General features: G+C 40.0%; 1 protein-coding gene across 3 annotated transcripts in view; it reads right to left on the minus strand.

Moving 5' to 3' along the window:
* Window positions 1–21357, minus strand: part of adgrd1 (adhesion G protein-coupled receptor D1) — a 36760-nt gene that overhangs the window by 4695 nt on the left and 10708 nt on the right. For 2 of the 3 annotated variants that reach the window (XM_072433323.1, XM_072433325.1), the window contains 6 exons: window positions 21041–21164; window positions 20586–20693; window positions 18003–18078; window positions 14878–15019; window positions 1644–1717; window positions 1196–1319 (listed from right to left, as the gene is read on the minus strand). In XM_072433323.1, the coding sequence (XP_072289424.1) occupies window positions 1196–1319; window positions 1644–1717; window positions 14878–15019; window positions 18003–18078; window positions 20586–20693; window positions 21041–21164 (648 nt within the window). The remainder of the gene's footprint in view (window positions 1–1195; window positions 1320–1643; window positions 1718–14877; window positions 15020–18002; window positions 18079–20585; window positions 20694–21040; window positions 21165–21357) is intronic. The other variant, XM_072433324.1, reaches the window with a different exon arrangement.

The following is a 21357-nucleotide window of genomic DNA, read 5'->3' on the forward strand; positions in this document are numbered from 1 at the left end:
TGTCCAGATGTTACGAAGTGCCTTTTCTGGTGGTTTGGGGGGAAAGAGCACTGACCTTTGCAATAATACCAAACAGCCACATTTCATCACGGCTATCCACACGTCTGCATCTAAAGCCACTCAAATATTCAGAATCTCACCAAAGTCACAAGGACGGATCGATCAGAATGTGCCACTGACAAACCACTAGTTCTTGTCAAATTATGCTATCACGAATCTAGCACAATTCTATTATATCGATGTTTATATTTCTGTACCTGAAAATATTAAAAATCCATTTATTGGGGAGGAAGGGGCTTTTAATCTGAGGAACAAGGCCAAATTTAAATCAACAAGGAAAGGCTTTTGTGCTTCATCTTGTCGAATAGGACTATGGGACAGTTTACCAGTGGAATTAACAGAAGGTGTAAGTATAAAGCAATTCAAACATAATTACAAAAAAAAAGGATGTTCAACAGTCTTCTTGAGACTCCTTTTGGAACATGTATTATATTTATTTATTTATGTATGTATGTAGAAAAGGGAGACAAAGCTAACCTGGCTCTGCCAGATTTAATTGTGTTCTAACTAATATCAGTCACGCCGAAACCTGCCAGCAAAAGACATCATGACGACTACATTGCTGTGATTGGTCAGCCACTCAGCGGCTCAAACCGAAAAGCGCAAGCCCAACCAGATGTATTCTCAAGAGTTTGTGAAATAAATATTGCAGGAATTAATCTGGCGGGCCAGGTTTAGACAAGGCTGCACACTCACTCCAAAACTGTAGGAGACAATCCGAATGGAGCTTCCTCGACTTGAGGAAATGCAGTTTCTGAGTAAGTGCAGGCTTGGCTCCCTTTTTGTTTGTTCCCTACAGTAGCCACCTAGTGATGTGCATATTATACCTACACTATTTGTCAATTTACTAATTTATTTATTTATTTATATAAGAGTAATGTATTAATATTGCTATTGGTTTCTTAAAGGGCCACATGAATCAGAATGTCATTGTCTTCATTGGCTTGGACTTGATGTGTTTATGCATGTTCAAAATAAATGTGTTAGTGTTTTAACAAACTTTTAAATACCCAATACCCTCTTTGTTTGAAAACCAAAAACCAAAAACCAAACAAATCACGTCATCCTCTGGGAATGGCTTTTTTGTGTGCGTGGTTATTCCGACTTTGCTATCAGAGTTTCGAATGTGCCTCACCTCTATTGGCACGACTTGCATGAGGATGGCAAAGTTTGTGAGGTGGTTACAGAGACACACAGAGTACGACATGTTCCCCTCTGAGCGGATGCAGCCTTTGTTCGACCATACTCCTTCTTTAGAGCTGAAAACATAGAAAATAACTTCAATGAGTGACTGCGGTGTAGGAAGCAGCACAATTCGTCATACTTGAACAACTTAACGAGAGTTGAGTCCTCTGTATCCAGGCACAACGCGCTCCCACTTGAACAATACACAATTTATGTTTTGGCTCATTTCACTGACTGATTTTAGAGAGCATGTACGTTGCGCCAATATGTTTCTGATTTAAAAGGAAATGCCTGTTTCCAACTCGAGTATTGTTATTGCTCCCACGTTGAACAATCCAATCACAGCGCATGTATGAAAAACATACATTTATATAAAAATGGCATAAATCATAACACACCTATAGTCCAGGAAGGCGCAGTAGAGGAAGATTTTATTGGTCTGGTTTAAGACTTGATCCTGTTGCTCCTTTGTCTGAAAAGAAAAATAAAATTGATGTAATCCAATCTGTGAAATGATGTGATGTAGGAAAACATTTGCTTGGCCGGTCACGGCTGAATGGAGCCTATTAAAACTCTTTGCTTTGTTGTTGTAAAGCAGAATAAAACCGGTAGAGAAAGAGTGATGACATGCCAAAGTTGAGGCCTTTCCTTCTTTCAATATGTTAAAGACAGATCACAGAAATACATTGATACTTAAGGGACACAACTTGTTTATTTCTAGTAATGCTGTTTATGTTCTTTAATAGCCTGTGCATTTCCTTCCTTCCATATGTGAAAGAGATTCAAAGATTTGGATGCAAACATTGGCTCTTTAGGCACACAGCATTTCATTTAGATAACAAAATATAACTTTGACCAAGCAGCACTGTCGACTGTCTTCAAGTATCTTATTTGATTATGTCAGTCTTTCCATGTCATTTCTGCATATACGATTTGGATTCCCATGAGACAGTGAGCTAACGGTTAAAGTACAAGAATGCAGTAATTAGGGTTTGGCTCTGCGTTTGGTTCGGACCACTACCCTCCTTTTTCTTCAATCGCTCCTGTGAAAAAACTTTAATTACCAGCCTGGGTGTGCACAGAAAACAACACACCTCTCAGACCTATTCCCCCCACAGCATCGGCTCCTCAGACTGGATAAGTGTAGGAATTGTCTGCACGATTTCCTCCTGGAAAAATTGAGTGAAGCTGACAGTGGAGCTATAGGCTCCGATTACAAAGGAAACGCATGCTCTCATTCTGTCTGTTGCAACTTCTCAAGCCATCATGTACTCTAATCTGCCATCATCAAAGTGAATGAGCTGGGAGCTTTGAAAATGGCGCTGAAATTTATACACCAGAAGGAACTTTTTCTGTGACAAAGTGGGAAAAAATAAAAATAACTCTTAAATTCTAAAATATGCATATAACATGTCTCCTAACATACACAAGGCAGGCAGTTTACGCTGTTACTCAGGTAAAGAATTTTGTTTTATGGTAGGAAATTGAATTAAAGCATTAAACAATGTGGAACCCTGTGTTACACAATTTTAACGCATAACCCGGAATTTACAACACGACAACGTGCAGTATTTTTCCTCCACGCAAACTGAAATACTTCACCTGTGAACCTGAAAATGCTTTCCCTGTCTGTAAATTTCTAAAATATTTTAATTTGAATTATTATGAGTTATTTTTCTCTTTTACATGAAGTTTGTTCCTCACAGCCGTTGAGCATTTGTTTATCCATTGCTATGGTGATGGCTGCACAAGTCCTATTTTATGCAAGACTAAACGAACCCTAGCAACTGTTGACCTGAAAATGAAATAAGCCCTATCTGGACGGGATTAGTTTTACCAATGTATCTCAGGTAAATGGTTAAAATTACAAATATAATATATGTGCTTCTAGTCTTGTGCGAATCGTCCATGTCTGTGAAATTGTCCGTAAAAATCCCCCCAACTTTTACCTTTTTCATTAAACTCCGAGGTCCACGGGTAAATCTTGTCCCGTGCGGATGCTCATGTCTGTGATTTGGGTTGTTTTAGTTACACGCTCTCCACTTTGTCTTAATTAATCATTGATTTACTTTAGCATACTCGGCTAATTCCCCATAAGGAATGAATGGAGCAGGAAGTGGAGCTCCACTTGTGAAAAGGGACTATTGGAATTCTCACTGACATACATAATTGGTATAATTGTTAATTTATATTGGGTTGGTGCTGTCACAAAGTTACTCTAAATTGTGGCCCTTGTGGCAAATGAAATGTTTCTTTTATATGCAGTGAACATTTTCACTTTACACTTAAACACACACTGGTCTGGACCTGATTACAACATCATGTCGCTCGGTCCGTTCACAGCGACAGACAAATTGGATTGACGCCACTTTTGAGGACACGGAGAATGTGGCCCCAAAGAGAATCTGAAACCAACCCAAGACCATGGACTAATGTATATTTTTCATGTGGGCCTCAGATACTTACATTTTCCTGTTGGCGGTGAATGAAAACAGATGGTAAACTGAGTGAATGGCGAAAGGGGAAATTCGCACACACTCTCCCCACATTAGGGCCTAAACATTGCCCCATGAAAGGGACCAAATCCAGGCTGTTACATACACTGACACCGCACATGTAAACAAAGCCAGCACCAAACTTCTTTACAAGTGAAAGTGCAATCCAGTAGTGTTGAAATACATTTTGGCTCAGCACGCTTTGTTGTTCCTTGAGGCCTTTGCAACTACTATTATCCAAATCTCCTATTGCAACTCCAGATTTAATTTGCAACAGACGGACCAACAAAAAAGCCTCCATCTGTTATTAAAATGGTTCTGAACCTCGCAAAGAACTATGTTAGAAAGCGAGACATCATTGATAGCTTCCGATGGGCAGGTGATGAAGAGCGACAGCGCGATATAAACGAGCGAAGATATAAGCTGGTAAGTTTCCGATTGCAAAAGTGTTTCTTTGTTTGGGACCTGTTTATAAAAGCCATACTACCTACAGCTGCAGAGGTTTAAACAGCCCCCAAAACAATGAGGCTTTTGGTAGGAGAATAATAAGATTTCCCTCAGAGAAGTCATATTTGTTGACCAATAGGATTTGTACAGGCATTTCTTAGGGGATATCGTTCATGCTATGTCCTAAACACCCAAAATGAACAAGCAAGAATGAAAATATCAGGTCATATCGATAATAAACTCAAAGATATGCCTTGGATAATTGTTAAAACTGATAAAAAACTTTAAAAAATAAATACATATATATATTTGTTAAGTTTAAAGGTACATAAAGGCTCCGCCACCTGCTTGTCTTTATGTTATTGCTTTGCCAGGAATGTTCCACCGTGTATGGCAGCAAATGTTACTGTATTGCACTTAACATTTAGTTTATTTCGGTCACAGGTATATTCTGACATTTTTACAGAAAGACCTGGCATGCAGAGAGATGGAAAAGTGTAGGTTAAAGCTTCTGCTTGTCCATGCCTTGCTGTTATAATACAAGTTCGAAACCATTTGTAATTCACAGAAAGCAAAAGGAAACTGTGCAATAACAGATGCAACAAAGTACAATAGTATTGTGGTTCCTGACTATACTGTGTGTCTGCTGACTTACACATTTAGACATCTTTTTAAAGTGGGAGAGGGACATGATTTAAGTTTGTTTTCCAGAGATCTACCCCTTTAGCAAATGTACAAAACACAAACTTCTTCAAACTCAAGTCTCTTTGAGTCTTTTGGCGACAGGCAGGGCCTTTCTGTGGGGAGTTTGCATGTTCTACCCGTGTCTGCGTAGGTTTCCTCTGGGTACTCCGCTTTCCCCTACCACCTGGCTCTTCCCCTCTGGAGCCAGGACTCAGTGTTCAGAGTTTGAGGACCTGACCACTCACTTGGCCTGGTGGCACCACCTGCTTTTCTTCATGGAGACAGACTAGTATAATGTTGTGAAAAGAAAAATTACATAGAGCACCTTTAAATGACATAAAGTGAAGTTCAGGATTCATTTTTTGAGGCAACTATGCGCTTTAGATTGACGCAATGGCATTTGACAACTACATATTTTACATTAAAGCACTAAGACTCTGAGGTGATTAGCTCGAACAGCACTCCTGTTGTAGGATAGGAACTTATGCAAGCGCAATGTGTTTAGCATTATGGAGAGGGCAGCGGATGGCGTTTTAATGGTTAGACACTGGGGCAAAACAGAGCATCATTTGTCTTCTCTGCGACGTATGAGATATGCTGGTTCGTAAATATAGGGCTCTTGACCAAAGCAAACATCTTCCTTCAGCTGTTTAATGACCGTTTGGGAACAAATGAAGAGGGAAAGTAAACATTCACACACGTCACAAGTGAAGAAATCTCACTAAATCTCTCTGTGTAGTGTCTGTAAGGATCAGACCTCCCAAAAGTGGCAGAGTTGGCTGGTGCCCCATTGCAGTTTGACTGCACTAAACACACGATTACAAACGATCCTAAATGGCAACTAGTTGATGGAAAAATGTGAAAATTTAGATATAATCCAGAGCCAAACACTCTTTTTAGATGATAAAACAAACCAAGCTACAATTGAGACAGTTGACGGCTTCTATTGGAGTGGACTGAATGAAGAAGGGGAGAATCTGTTTAGGGCAAAGACAACAACAAACTTGGCGAGTGCAGACTTCAGCAGAAACACATTGTGAACTGGTTTTGACGAGGCCTCAACACAAACATAGATGTAATTTTGAGGTGGAACTAGGGGGGAAATAACTATGTAATTCAGCAAGTTAAGGGGTAAATGCTTTGTTTATTGATATTGTCCGCTAAACACAGTTTCATCCACATTTGATCTTTCCAGCGCCTTCAACACCATCAGCCGCTGCTTCTGAGGGACAAGCTGGAGACGGCTGGTGTGGAGTATGACCTGGCAGAGTGGATCCTGGACTACCTCACAGACCGACCCCAGTTTGTGAGAGCCCGGAACTGTGTGTCTGACACTCGGACCTGCAGTGTGGGGGCGCCCCAGGGCACTGTCCTCACGCCCTTTCTCTTCACCCTTTACACTGCAGACTTCAGACATGACACGGACAGCTGTGTCCTGCAGAAGTTCTCTGACCACTCTGCCATCATCGGACTCATCACGGACGACGATGACGCGGAGTACAGAGGACTGGCGCAGGACTTTGTGAACTGGTGTCAGCGGAACCACCTCCTCATCAACGCGGGGAAGACCAAGGAGATGGTGGTGGATTTCCGCAGACGCCACCCCACTGCCCCCTCACCAGTGAACATCCAGGGACGGGACATTGAGAGAGTGGACTCATACAAGTACCTGGGTGTTCATCTGAACCACAAACTGGACTGGACTCATAACACAGACGCACTGTACAGGAAGAGCCAGAGTCGGCTCTACCTCCTGAGGAGACTCAGGTCTTTTGGAGTGACAGGGCCACTCCTGAAGACCTTCTACGACTCTGTGGTGGCATCAGCCCTCCTGTACGGTGTGGCCTGCTGGAGCAGCAGCATCACAGAGAGGGAGAGGAAGAGGCTGGACAGAGTCATCAAGAAGTCCAGCTCCGTCCTGGGCTGTGCTCTGGACTCGGTGCAGGAGGTGGGGGACAGGAGGGTCCTGGCTAGATTCACATCTATGCTGGACCATGAGTGTCACCCCCTGCAGGACACTCTCTCCGCTCTGGAGAGCAGCTTCAATGAGAGACTGATCCACCCTCGATGTGTGAAGGAAAGGTTCCGTAGGTCTTTCCTTCCTGCTGCTGTCAGACTTTATAACAAAAACTGTTAGTACTGAACACTCGCAATACTGACCTAACCTAATACTGATGTGCAATTCTGTCATATGTGCAATTGCTGTTGGAATTCATGTGCAATTCATGTGCAACCTATGTGCTGTCGTGACACATATTCATGTGCAATTACTGTCGTGATCACATGCAATGGTATTTATGTATTTATTTGTCTATGGGAGTTTTTATTTATTTATAGGAGATCTTCTACTGAAAGTGTTTTTCAGACTTCCTATAAGTGATCTGTTCTTCTGTATCTACCTCTGTATCTACCTGCGTTGCACCAATGAAATTTCCCCATGTGGGACAATAAAGGAATATCTTATCTTATCTTATTCCTCCTCTTGGGCAACCTCTAAGTGACCATCACAGTCAACTTTTAGAAGAAGAAGATTACTTTATTAATCTATTTGCCATATTGCCCACCCCTTCAAGTGCAAGGGTGGTTTAGTCACATGTTCAGTCCACAAGTGCAGTCACGAGTCACGAGCAGTCACACAGGAGCAAAAAATGAAAGTTGTACTGAATAAAAAAACTGAAAAATTACAACGTACAAATGAAGACGCCAACTATGCTTTCCAAATATTTGTGAGAATTGGGATCCAGAGAGTAAATTCTCCATGTGGTCTCTGTGCAGTTCATTACTATATTTCATAATGATCCTTTAAAGTTTATACAGTCACTTTTGGTGGCCAAAACACAAGTTCAATTTTGTGTATTTATTCATTTAGTTTGATGTATGTGGTATTTGTGAAAACAATGCCAAACTAAAAGTAACAGACTTACCAGTACTGGGTGACTTTTATGCCAATAGTAGTTTTAACAACAATAGCAATAAATAGTAATAATACATATCTATAGTAATAGTGATGAGCTCACGCAAAGAATGAATATTTTACTGTCATAAAAGAAGTATGGCAAGAACAAGAATGTTAGTAGTAAGAAACCTGTAAGTAAACATCCTTCTTGTGTACTTATATTTAAGTACATACACGAGTTTTGAATGAGTCAGTTGAGCATTGTCGTAGCCAGTGATTCACAATAGTAATACTGTTGTACATAAAAAAGGCCAAAGAGTTGCATAAACCTCTGTTAAATTTAGAAAAGGAAGGAAATGCTTTACTGTGATGTCTGGGGTAGGTACAATGACAGACAGTATAACATTTCTCAATTCTCCAAACTAAAATCAGGCTTAAATCCCCTTTTGGGTCACACTTTTTGAACACCAAAGTGACCAAGCGAGGTGCCCCTGACAGAGTCCAGGCCTACATGACTTTTCAATCAGACTTGGGCCTTACTGTACGACATGTGGAGCAATAACACGAGCCTGGAGTGAGGTCATGGCGTCAGGGGAGCAGTCATAAGAGGTGCAGCTGTGGTCCGTTCTCTCCTGGAGGTAGACACTCAAAACAATGGGACGAGCACCACTGCACACAATTAGTTAGTTTTGATGGAGACTTTATTTGTAAAACATGTAAAGCCGGGATACTCGTATGTTTTCTTCATAAAGGCAGCAAAATGTAGAGCTAAAATTACATCAAGTCATACTATGTTTTAGTAAAGGCAGCATGGGGGCAGTGTCACAAGTTTGAGTGTCACAAGTTCGATATATATATATATATATATCGAACTTGTGTATATATATATATAATATATATATAGATATATATATATATATAGTATTTTTGGCTGTGATAAATGGGTGTATTCTGTAAGCATCTCTGGGATACAAACGATCAAAAGCACTATACACCTGCAAGAAGCCCCAGGTCCTAATTTTTCCATAGTAACTCAGAACCTGTGAAGTCTATTTACTAAATACTGAAGTTATTATTTGGAAAGCCACTTTCATGTCTACATGAGTCATTTTGTGCACATCTTTATTACTCATTGCGGCCTAAAATGAGGCCAATGTAATTTGATTTGCCTATAGTTGCATATTTATGTTACACTTTTCCAAATACTTTTGTTTCAGCAGAAGATGGTGGTGGTCTCAGAGTGGTGATACGACAGCGGTGCTAAATGGGAGGCGTGTTCAATGAAGTGATCCAAATCTTAAGTTTTTTGGCATTGCTGCCGTCCCATCTGTGATTGATCAGGGTGTTGGCTCTCACTGGCTGCATGTGTGTAGCTGTATGCATGTTGGGTGTGCTGGGGTAAAAAAACAGAGGAGAGCCTTTGCCCACAACATATAAACTGGGCGTATGCCGTGAGCTATAAAAAGAATGCCAATGAACAGTGCTTATTATTGTGGCAAAATGGACTGATAGCTTATGGGCCCCCTAAGACACAACAGAATGATTAAAGCCCAAAGATGAGAATGTGCAGTGAAGTTTTAATTATTACTTTATCAATCTCTTGCTTTAGAAAGCTCCAAAAAGTCTAGACAACTTTGTAAACACAAACCAGAAACAAAGAGTTGTCTACGCCTGACCTTTCCCCTTCCTTCCACCAGATTTCCCCTCAGGTCGCCAGATACTGCAAAATGTATGGAAACTGGGGTTCACAGTAAATAATATGAATAAAGACATTTCAACAATTATTCAGGAATTTTATTTTTCTTTTAAGCCTAAATAGCCCTGGCCTCTACACATTAGGCACAGGTAGAAAAAAGATTTGAGGTTCAAATACTTATAGATAGTGTTTGCATGGAAAATCCTAGGAAAGTGAAATATGAAAATAACAGCAATACCTTTTTTCTTTTTTAACAATTCAAGTAAGATAGAAACATTACTATCTCAGCTTTATTGTTGAAAACATCCATTTGAATTGACAATTCATTGCATCAGTTATACTTTAATCATTAGACAATGTCACAATTGTTGCTTATTCAAGCCAAAAATCTAATCAAATCTGGTAAATATTGGAATCAGCACAAAAATTATTCAGTTTTTGCAAAAGAACTTATCCAATGTCCAAAAATTAACAGGTGTTTTGAATGAAAATTAATGTGGGTAAAGAAGAAAAAATAAAATGAAATCTATTTGTATTTATATTGCATTTATATTTGTATGTATTTATATTAGTAATGTCCAAACCATTGAGACATGTATATAGAACAAGCCAAAACAACTCCTTTTGTACGTCTGCAGTTGTATGTAGTTCCAGTGTGATGGGGAGACAGACCTTAACATGTATGTAATGCTTAACCGCAGACCACCGACTCCTCCCAAACTCCTCTTTCTTCTCTCCGAGCGTCTCGAAACCACAGTCAGATAGCTGCAATAAATCACGGACGGAGCCAGGGTCTAATCAACACCTCGGGCCAATGGCGTGAGAAAGCATTAGCTGCCTTGATAAAACCGTGCATGTCGAACATTCAGAGACATGGGCGAGCCAGATGGGAATGGTCTGACCTCACTGGGTTGATTATTATCATTGACCAAAACTGGGCATTTATCAACAAAACAAGGCCACCAGGGCACTGGATCTACAAGTTTGACCTCCATCAATTCACATAACGACCTGTGTTATCGAGACAGGTGTCTAGGGTACAGGACAGATGAGGGAAGTGTAGCTCGGTGCGAATGTTTTGTCAGCTGCATGAAAAGTAGTGGTCAAAATGAAGCATTTATCCGTAGACCGAAAGAGTTTGAGGTCAGACGAGCGACTGATTGACAGGTGTAAAAAAAGAAAGGACGAAAAGGACACAGAGAGACTCGATTGAGGACTTGGTTTTGTTTAAATAATGATGACCAAAAGCTTGTCCAAACAAACTTGGCAAACTAGGCTTGAGAATCCCTGTACAGTGGATTCAATTTAGAGTGACCAGTATATTAGCAAAGGACTGTTCCTTTTGTTGGATTCTAGTTTGGGATTTTATATCTTATTCATTTGATTCTGTTGCATAGTCTGCTGCGTTATGTATCATCACAATAAGAGGGAATTTGTCACTAATAAAATATCTAGTCCTCCAGAACATAGTTTTATTGGGATTTAAGAGGGGGACAATACATAATTTCCACACAATGACACGAGACGAGAGATTAGGTCCCGGACAACAAATATGAGGTTGTGACAGAATTTATCATAGAAATTGGTGCAGTTCAGTTCACATTTTTGGTTATTATTATTATTATTATTATTATTTTTTCTTATATAGGTTTTCTTTCATTGTTGTTCTGCTTTTTTGGAACAATGTTGCGTAAAGCTCTTTCTTGCCCAAACCAAATGTAAACACAGGGAGAAAGAAATTTCACAAGCAAATTTTCTTCATGCGCACACAATCTTCTGGCAATTTCATCTCACAAGATCTTATGGCACAAGCTCTTGTCCAACACTTAATTAAAAGCATTAAATTATCTTTTCCCCTTTTTTTCTTTGCATGAATTCAGGGGATTCAACTCCCTGCTATACAACATTTTTAAGGATGTTTCCCATTGCAAACATAAATACTTTGTTTTGCAACAGTCCTAATTTCTTATCACTGCGTTAACATTGTGTTGTTGATACAAATCAGCACTGAATTAATACGTGCACTGAGCCCCCAAGTCACTGTAACCAGGACGTCCTGCCACAAACCTGCCGTAGATCTCTTTTAATGAAGTCAACTTGACAGGACAGTTGCAAATCAGCAAGCGGGGCCAAGAGTGACACTTTTAAACCCACTCTTGTGCAGACACTAAAACGCAGCATAAACAATGACAGAAAAGGTCTCCTCATACTGTACTGCGTGTACTTAACTCCCTGGCTCCATCTGAGGGAGGTGATAAGTGTCCACCAGCTGCCAAAATCATTAAAATTCCCCAAATAGTCTGTTTTTGACCAACAACAGCTCTACGGTGCTAACCACTACAAACGTCTACAGCTTATGTTTGCCAGGATAACGGCGTGCCAGAAGGCCGTATACCGCACCTAAATATAAATCATCAAAGTTATGAAGCAAGGTTAAGCGTAAAGGTTTTGGCATGTCCAGCCATTACACCATGCTTTAGTAAGATAACCGCCGGCTTTAATGTGAGAGGCAAAAAACACTGTAATGTGCAAGTAGTGTCACAGTTTGAAGAATTGAAGTCCACAGCTTTGATAAATTACTTTACAGTCTTTCTACATCGTTTAGCCGTGTTTCATAATGCTTTTTTGTTCTAATCGAAAAGCGTACACGGCAACAAACAAAGAAAGATTTGGTAAAAGTTTTTTAAAAAAAACAGCATCATTTTTTTTTTAAATGGCCCCGATTAGGACTCTTACATGAACACAACTGAACACATGTACCATTAGGGTTAGTTTAGTCGATTAATCGGTCGATGGCGTCTTAATCATTCCAAATGTATTGTTGACTAATTCATTTATTTTGAGATAACAAGGGTTTAAATTGTGACAACAGAAGAAAGGGAAAGGCATGGAGTGAGTTATCTGAAGATTTGGGATTAAACTATGAGTTTAATTAGATTTTTTACTATATATAAATACGCTGTTTCCTTTCTGTATAAATAGTTGTTTTTGCAGGAACTCCCGTGCTTTCTTAGTCTTGAGTCTAGCAGTTTGGTTGCATATGTATATATACTTTTGAGAGCTTAGTTAACTAATCGATCGGCAGGACATGACTACAGTCTATTCAGAATACTAATTGGTGGTGTCCAGAATACAGCTACTTTTCCAAAATCAGAGACATAAATGGTGGTATTTGATCATACAGCTCTTATAGTGAGTGTATGTGTGATTATTCCTTCTTCAGTTTGTCACAAAGGTTCTCTCAGCTTATAAGTAAATGCAGAACAAACGATGAAACAAAAACAAAAACCTCTGTGCTGTGTTTTTACACGATAATATAATGCAATTCAACGTGGTTGTATTCTTAGTTTTCAGAATACAGGACTCTGATTAGACCAAGTGACGCAATACGTTACAATTTAGAGCAAGAGATGGAATACGTTACAAATTCCATTTTAATGCAGGTATTCAGTTTGAGTTTTCTTCCTAGCACGGCTTATAGATGGCAGATAGTTTTGTTGTCTATTTGGGCCAAGCCAAAAAAAAAAACAGTACCGGTATGTAAAATAGACTTTAAGGAACCATTGCCATTACAGGGATTTTGAAAGTATTTATTAAAGCATTCTTGCCACATTTTTTTTAGTACTGTATTTTTGAAAACAACGCCAAAGGATTTTAGAGAGTTGAACACAAAAGCCTGGCCTTAAATTCCCATGGTAATCCCATAAAGTTAGAAAATCTCTCCTGTTGCGATGGCTATAAAAAGTACATCTATTACGGGCTACGGCCCAATCTTTGCAGCTTTAGACTTCTTGTAAAAGCATAGAAAAACAACAAAATATTGCCATGGTTTCAAAATGCAAGATTTCTGTAAAACGTGAAACAATTGTAGCTAAAAAGGCCATGACTGAATACATCATTATACGATGTCCCAGTCATTGTTTTGTTGTGCACTTGCTAAAACATTTGGCTGTCAAAGGTTTGCACACAATAGTGACTTTAAAACAAACACAAATGCAGCACAGATTTTCAACTTGATTCTCATTAAAGGAGTTCCCATGGAAAACTGGCTCAACTCCTGTCATAAACTAAAAAAGAGAAAATATGTTGTTCATAATAGCACATTGTTCCTTTAAAAACTGCCCCAAAGCATAGAACGTTTTTCAAAGTCCATAATCAGTTTGCTTTCTGGAGGCCACATGCTCCACAAAGGAAAATTCAGGCCAGCTAATGCAATCCAAGTGTGTTTTCTTATTCAACTCAGGCCTTGTGAGAACCCAGCTGTGTAAGCGCATGGACAGCGAGAGGCTCTTCTTGCATAAGGGATGGCCACCAAAATAGAAGCTGTCAGATTTCATATATGGTCTGTACAACTGCAAGAGCCACAGGCAAAGTGTTCCCTGCTTCCCAGTGATAAGGCTGGGCCCTCCCGCCCTTAAAGTGTGGCCAGCTTAGTTATGGAAACTTTATGCATGCCAAAGTGATGGCCAAGATGCTGGCAAGTCACAGTGTATACTTTCATTATACACAAATAATAATAAATCATATTTAAAGTAACAGAAATATAGCAAGACACGTTTAGAGAAAAAAAGGAAAGGAAAAAAAGACAGACATTTTTTATGTCCCGTAGGAAACAAGAATCCAGTAAAATTACTAATCACAGATTTGATGTACTTTGCCGGTGACTGTGTTTTTTTGTTATACAGGTTTAAGGAATCAAATACAATTAGTGTCAATTTCTGTTGTGCTGCTTCTCATTGTGCCAGAATTGTGAAAAACTTATCGTAATGTAAAGGTTAAAGGCGCAATGGACGATTTTTCGGCGATTTGAGAACGCAGGCGGAAGTGCGCATGCGCACTCCCCCGTGCGGACTGATACAACACACACGTGCGTTTGTTTATTAGCGCGACAGATCGCATCGCATCTCTCGTCTCCCGTAGATTTCAGTCTACTTCTGAGTCAGCTCGAACTGTCTTTCTCCGTCTTCATTTTGTCCCGTACACTGAGGGAACTATATTATGATAGATCCATGCGCTTAGACACGCGGAAATGTGGGACGAGCCACACGCGGCTGCTGGTGAGCGGTAGGTGCGTTTTATGATTGATATGTGGCAGGACTAATCGGCAGTCCACACCACGAGGAAATAAGACTCAAATTTATGCCAAAAAAAATTGTCCATTGAACCTTTAAGAAAGGGGTGTTCAAACTATGGCCCTGGGGGCCAAATGTGGCCTTAAGAAAGTTTTTTCTTGGGCCTCAGGAGTGAATTGGTCCACATTATCTTGAGAAGTACTTTTTACAGCAAGTTTCAAACACTCAACCATTATAACCTTCATATCTTACATTTGGTGTGAGACAGACCTGATAGAACATTTAAGTGGGGCTGTGATTAGATTTGGTTTTATGGCAAGTGTTTTCAAAGTTTTTTCTTACCAGAGTGTGGGTGAGCACGATTTTAATGAGCGGGGATCCAGAGAGGTTGATTGACAAGGCAGGGGAGGGCTCCACTTTGAGGGATATCAAGTTACTTGCGACCTGGATCTTATGGTCCTTGAAATCTGTGGCTTCATTGATCCTGAAGAAAATCAAATGAAACAAGAATTTAAACTGAATTGAAACAAATTGTTCAAAATTATGTCATTCAACTCATGTCACAAAGCCCCAAAAAGTGAATAATGAGTACATGAACCCGCTATGAGTCCAAAGATAGGGCATAAGTAGTATGTTTTATCAATTACACTCTATGAGAAGAGGAAATGAATCATCCCTGAAGAGCCAAAGAAACACAAAATTAGTAACTTTATTTAGCAGCATGCGTGATGGTCAGTTGTTCATTATCATTTAAAAGGTCTCGCAAAAGCGGGTGTAAATACACTTTTTACAACTATGTAAAAAGTGTGTATTTAAGAAGTGTATCCATAAGTTACAAAAGAAGAGCAAAAAGGGGCACTGCACACAAGCTACTGTCGACTATTACAAATTTATCAAACGTTAAAAGGATTAAACTGATTCATCGTCGTCCAGAATTACTGGGCTGCTTACTGGCATACAAATAAAGCTAATTTGTTTGGCACCCACGGACCAGACACATAAGTTTAACACATGAGCCGCAGAGCCACAGTAAAACAGCAGTGGCTTTCTGTGCGTACGTCCACAGTCAGCAGAAGTATCTGTACTTTTTCAGGATCCTCTGATATGTGGCACAGGCCTCCCACAAGCATCACTTCTCTATTATAATGCACTGGACTAGGAATGTGGCACACGATTATTCAACTACATTGTATATCGTAAAGAGGTACTGTAGATTGGAGAGAAAATAGAGTGAAAGTGGAATTTAAAGTGCAAATGACTTTGTTTGCTGGTATAGAACCTGTGGTAAATGTTCATCATCATATCATAGTTTTATGTCAGTCAAGTTGCAGTTTGTGAAGAAAATTGGCAAATAAAAAATGAAAATGAAAAAAGTAGAGCAGAGTTTTAAAACGGAATCTCTCTGTGATGTCATCAATAAGCGACAACAACAACACCACATCCAAAACGCTGGAACAGTTTACAGACAACTGACACATATTTTCATTGATTAAACAATCATTTAACAAAATCAAGGTGTTATTCTGTATCATTATTTGTCAAATCATTGCTATTGAGTAATTTATATGGATTTTGGCCCTACATTACATTATGGTTGCTAGGCAACAGTTGTGCGATTACCTGTCACATCCGCTGCTCATGTCCAACCAGGAAGTTATATTACAAACTCAAGAAAAGTAAAGAGTAAAATCTTAAATTGAATCATGTTCACTGTTTTAATGAAATGTATACTCTAACCTGTCTTATGCACTTTAAGTAGTAATGGATAAGTTAATCAAGCTGGGCTGGGTGATATGGAAAAAAAATGACAAACATTTTTTTGTGTCATATTTCTCAATGTCGATTTCATTTATTCGTTTTATTTATTCGTCTTTCCAAAAACAAAGCAAAAATTGTTTGTAGTAATAATTTCATGAACATTTTTAATCTGTGCCATTTAAAAAATCTTTTCATCTTTCAATCTTTTCATCTTTCAATGAATTGCCAAGCTCTCTATCAAGTGCTGACAGCTGATCTTTATGTCCCCATTGGGGGGAAATGCATTTGGCCTTTTAAGTTACAATGTCCCATATAAATCTACAGCTCCAAGTGGATTAAATTAAATAGTAAAAACAAATTTAAGTGAAGATTGGAGCAAACTGACAAAACAAAATATTTTGCCAGTAGTGTTGTCTCTTAAGAACTAATTTATTTTAGTTGCTTAATCCCAACTGACAGGCTTGTATAAATTGAGTGTGTAAATGTATAATTAAGCATGTTTTGTCCTTAGGGGAAGGTCACCACGGGTCAGTAACATGTATGTTTTGGAGGGACCTCAGTGGACACAGCTCTAATAGCAGGGTGTATCAGCAGGGTGTATCAGTGAGACCTGTGAGTGCTGCGATGGCAGATAGGCCCGGGACATGTTCTGTACTTCAGGAAACAACTGTCCAGATTTACCCCACACAAAGTACAAAGAGGAAGGCAGCTTCTCACAAATAAATAATGGTATCTTAAATGGACATACTTCTAAACAGTAAACTCCCACATTAAATCATGGACAGGTAATGTTTCAGGGGTTCAGTTGTTAGTTTAAAAGTCAGATTCACTATTAGCGCAGAATGTGACCATGTATCGGGGTGTTTTTATACTTCCTGTTTTATTCTAACTTTTGTATAGTTAATAAAGTGGGGGAAAAGTTAGTTCTACTCTGCCCCAGGGCATAAGTGGCTACACAAGATTACCACCAATAACAATGTGTGAATACTGCAATGTGTTAGATCGACTGATTTTAAGGGACTTGGAAACGCAGATTATGATTCATCGACCAAAGTTTACTTTGATTTGATTTTGTTATTCAGCAAGTATGACCGCATGTTGCATGGATGTATTTTGGAAGACATATGGGCTTTAAAAAAAGGTATGGCGTGTCCATATTGGAGGATTTAGAGCCCATGTCTGGATAACGTTGATAAAATTGTGTTTATGTACTCAGTGGGCGCTTTGGGACAGTGAGATATGCCAACTTTTAGATGGCGAACAGAAATAGAGATGTGGATTGTCAAACTGGGCTTAACTGAGCTTTAAAATGAGATATGGCATGAGCTGAAGTGGGTAAAACTATGTTTGTGGCAGAATGGGGCCAGTTACTTCCATCAATAATTGGTCAGGCCCTAATAAACATCTAAAAGGCTCTCTCTGTGCAAATTATTATGTCTTTCTATCTATTATATCTATCTATTATTATGTCTTATTTTGAAGTAAATTCAGATTTTAAATAAGTATTTGTTCTCTATTTCATCATCTTTTTGAGCGTACTACTTAGTGAAAGTGCTAAAACAAACAACTGAACACTAATAACGCTAAACTTGGACTCTCTATGCAAAGTCAACACATTGCCTTTAAATAATACACTCTTTTCCACAATCAAATTCCTTTATATCATTCATGTACCACACAATGAAACCAAAATCCTTCATGGTGCTTACCTTGTTTTGAACGGGCTGATTTCTTTGTAGTACTTGTGCATGTTGTGATAGAGGAGGCCGACAATGGTGGTTTGCGCTGCGCATAAAAAAAGCACACACAAGATCGTGAACAGGAGGCGAGGAATGTGATAGGAATCTGCTAAAATGCTCGCTCACAGGAGAAGTTAATTAACGCCATCGTGCCGCCTGACGCTGGCACAGGCGGGCTAATAGTACGGCCCTTTAGTCACACGCGAGTGCCATGGAGGGAGAAACAGACCGAGCGCAGGTTTTCTGTGACTCCACCATTCAAACTGTGATCCTGTGGTTCCGCTACATAGGATAAACGCTGAAACTAGAGAAAGTATGTTTTGCCAGCTTTTTAACATGACTTCAGCCTGTTTTCTTTGCATAGGAATGAGCGTTTTCAAGCTTAAAGTATTAGCAATGCAAGTGTTCACTCTTCGCCTTCGCCTAATTAGGGCATAAAACAGCCCACAGGTATGCAGACTGTAATATGTTTTTCACTCCAATAAAATAGGCGGTAAATCATTCTGAATCCATTTTAAGTGTTGTTTTTTTCCCCCCTTATATTTTTATGTTTTATGTCAACTAACTGAAGTGCATCATGACCAATAAACTTCAAAGGTCTTCTCTTTCTAAACCCTCAAACAATCTTTCAAGGCAGTAAACCCAAAATAGGGTCTCCATGATTACCTGTCAAAAACATCACACACAGTAGATTTGGGCCGCTAAATTTGGATGGATGGGAAGACAAAATATATTTAGAATCTAATTTCAATGTGTATGCATAAAACATACTGATTGATGAAGGTCGATCTACTTAAAGGTGCACTATGTAACATTTCCTGTAGAGGGGCTGCCACACTAGAGACGTTTTTGGTTTGCCTGGAAAGCATGGTATTGAACTTATCCATTATGCCAAGTAACAGGTCAGATCTGTGGAGACGAGAACCCACTATAAGAATGCATGTTTTTTGTCTTTTGTTTCCCTTGTTTAAATAATTGATAAATATCTTTTTTTTAATTCCAAGGTATTTTTGAGCATTAAAACGGCGACACAACCAAATTTATTGTGAACACATAGTTTATTAAGAATGGTTCAGGTTTAGAAATCCCTAAAACTCCAACTCTTTTATTCCTAACCTTAACCTTGATTAAATAGTTACTAAACCCTTAATAAATTGTCTGTTCCTTACAAATTAAGGCTTTAATCATGCTTATTTAAGGTGTAGTTATCATAAAGTGGTACCAATAAAACCTGTATTTGAATGAACGCATTTTAGATACATTTAATATCATACTGTGGGATGAATTTATAGAATATTCCAGGCAAAGCAAAAACATCAAGTTTCAGTGTAGTGCAAATTTTATCCATCCATTTTCTACCGCTTTATCCGGGACCGGGTCGCGAGGGCAGCAGTCTAACCAGGGACTCCCAGACTTCCCTCTCCCCAGACACTTCCTCTAACTCCTCCGGGGGGATCCCGAGGCGTTCCCAGGCCAGCCGAGAGACATAGTCCCTCCAGCGTGTCCTGGGTCTTCCCCGGGGCCTCTTCCCGGTGGGACATGCCCGGAACACCTCCCGAGGGAGGCGCCCAGGAGGCATCCGGAACAGATGCCCGAGCCACCTCAGCTGGCTCCTCTCGACGTGGAGGAGCAGCGGCTCTACTCCGAGCTCCCCCCGTCTCACCCTGTCTCTAAGGGAGCGCCCAGCCACACGGCGGAGGAAACTCATTTCGACCGCTTGTATCCGCGATCTTGTTCTTTCGGTCACTACCCAAAGCTCATGACCATAGGTGAGGGTAGGAACGTAGACCAACCGGTAAATAGAGAGCTTTGCCTTTCGGCTCAGCTCCCTCTTCACCACAACAATCTGATGCAGCGGCTGCAGTGATGCAGTGCAGTGATGCACCGATCCGCCTGTCGATCTCACGCTCCATCCTTCCCTCACTCGTGAACAAGACCCCGAGATACTTGAACTCCTCCACTTGGGACAAGGAATCCCCACCCACTATATCGACTAGATATAGTCGGTGCAAATTTTAAAATGAACAAAACTTTCATCAGTTTTCGGCTCATTCAAAGTCATTTCACATGATTCTCATTAGTAGAAAATTGCCCCCACATCGCCTTCATTCACACACTTTGCGACGATGTTCCCCACAAAGACATAATGGCAGACTGGACACACTGTATGCCCGGGTAGTTTTAATGTCCACCACTTTTAATCTTCTTTATTTAATTGCTCAGAAAACAAGAGCGAATGGCCTCTTTTCCTAACTTTTCCGGTGAGTAAAAGAATAACAGCCAACTTTAAAGTCATGGCTGGAGCTCTACAGCTGCCCATAAAGACAAACAAAGGCCCTCAACGTGGCACTCCTGTACACTGACTGCGCTCAAAGTCTTAAATCTAAGCATCGTAAATTACTGCCTCATAATAAAAGCTTCCCGGAGGGACAATTTTCCCCTGGCAGAAACGGTGAAGGGCTAATGCCGCGCTATTCACACTTAACCTAGAAAAGCTGCAGAACAGTTGAGTTTGTAAAGGTCTAAGAGGACATTTGTAATAAGTTCACTCACACTGCATAGTGAAAGCCTCTCCCGGCACCGAGATGTAGTTCTTGCCCTGAATGGGGAAGCGATAATGTTGGAGGTTGTAGTTTTGGGGGAATTTTGTCAGTGAATAATCTGTAGGAGAAAAACATGGGGGAAATGTCAAAAGAAAACACAAGGAATAACTTGGGAGAAAGTACCCCCGCACCTCTACTTGAAAAGTCATACAATTAATGTGAGAAACAAAAAAAATGAACCAGTGAATATAATCCTCATTACAAATCTTGTATGAAAATCAATAAATTAGCTAAGAAGTGAAAGAAGCTCCCACGAGACGACAGATGGAGGTGTTTTGTGCTTAGTGAGCGTGCGTTCGACCTCCCAATGAAAAAACAAATGATGTAAAGGCTTAAGGTTTCATCCTATTAGGCCTGAAGCGTGTCTAAACAAACTGCAAACTGTCACAGTGATATGACACTGACCTGCAACAAAAGACGTCCCGCCCAGAGAGACCAGAGATTTAGGGCCGGGCTCCAGGTTGGTCGCCATGTGCTCCATCACTCTGTCCACGGTCTCTATCAGGCCGCCGACCACTGACGACGACTGCTGCGTCACACGGCCACAGGAAGTTAGAGCCACTCTAGACCCATCTACGTTTGCGCACTAGAACACGCGCTTGGTGGCTTTAGACGATCATTTCCATCCAATCGTGGTGCAATAATTGTGCTAGTGAGTGAATTGTGACACAGTGAAGCAATTCTGAAGAAGAACTCATCAAAAGCAATTATTAAAACAAAAA

This window comes from Eucyclogobius newberryi, unplaced genomic scaffold (genome assembly GCF_026437365.1).
Source record: "Eucyclogobius newberryi isolate DKJ021-1_F unplaced genomic scaffold, fEucNew1.0.hap1 SCAF_6, whole genome shotgun sequence".
In the NCBI taxonomy this organism is placed as follows: Eukaryota; Metazoa; Chordata; class Actinopteri; order Gobiiformes; family Gobiidae; genus Eucyclogobius; species Eucyclogobius newberryi.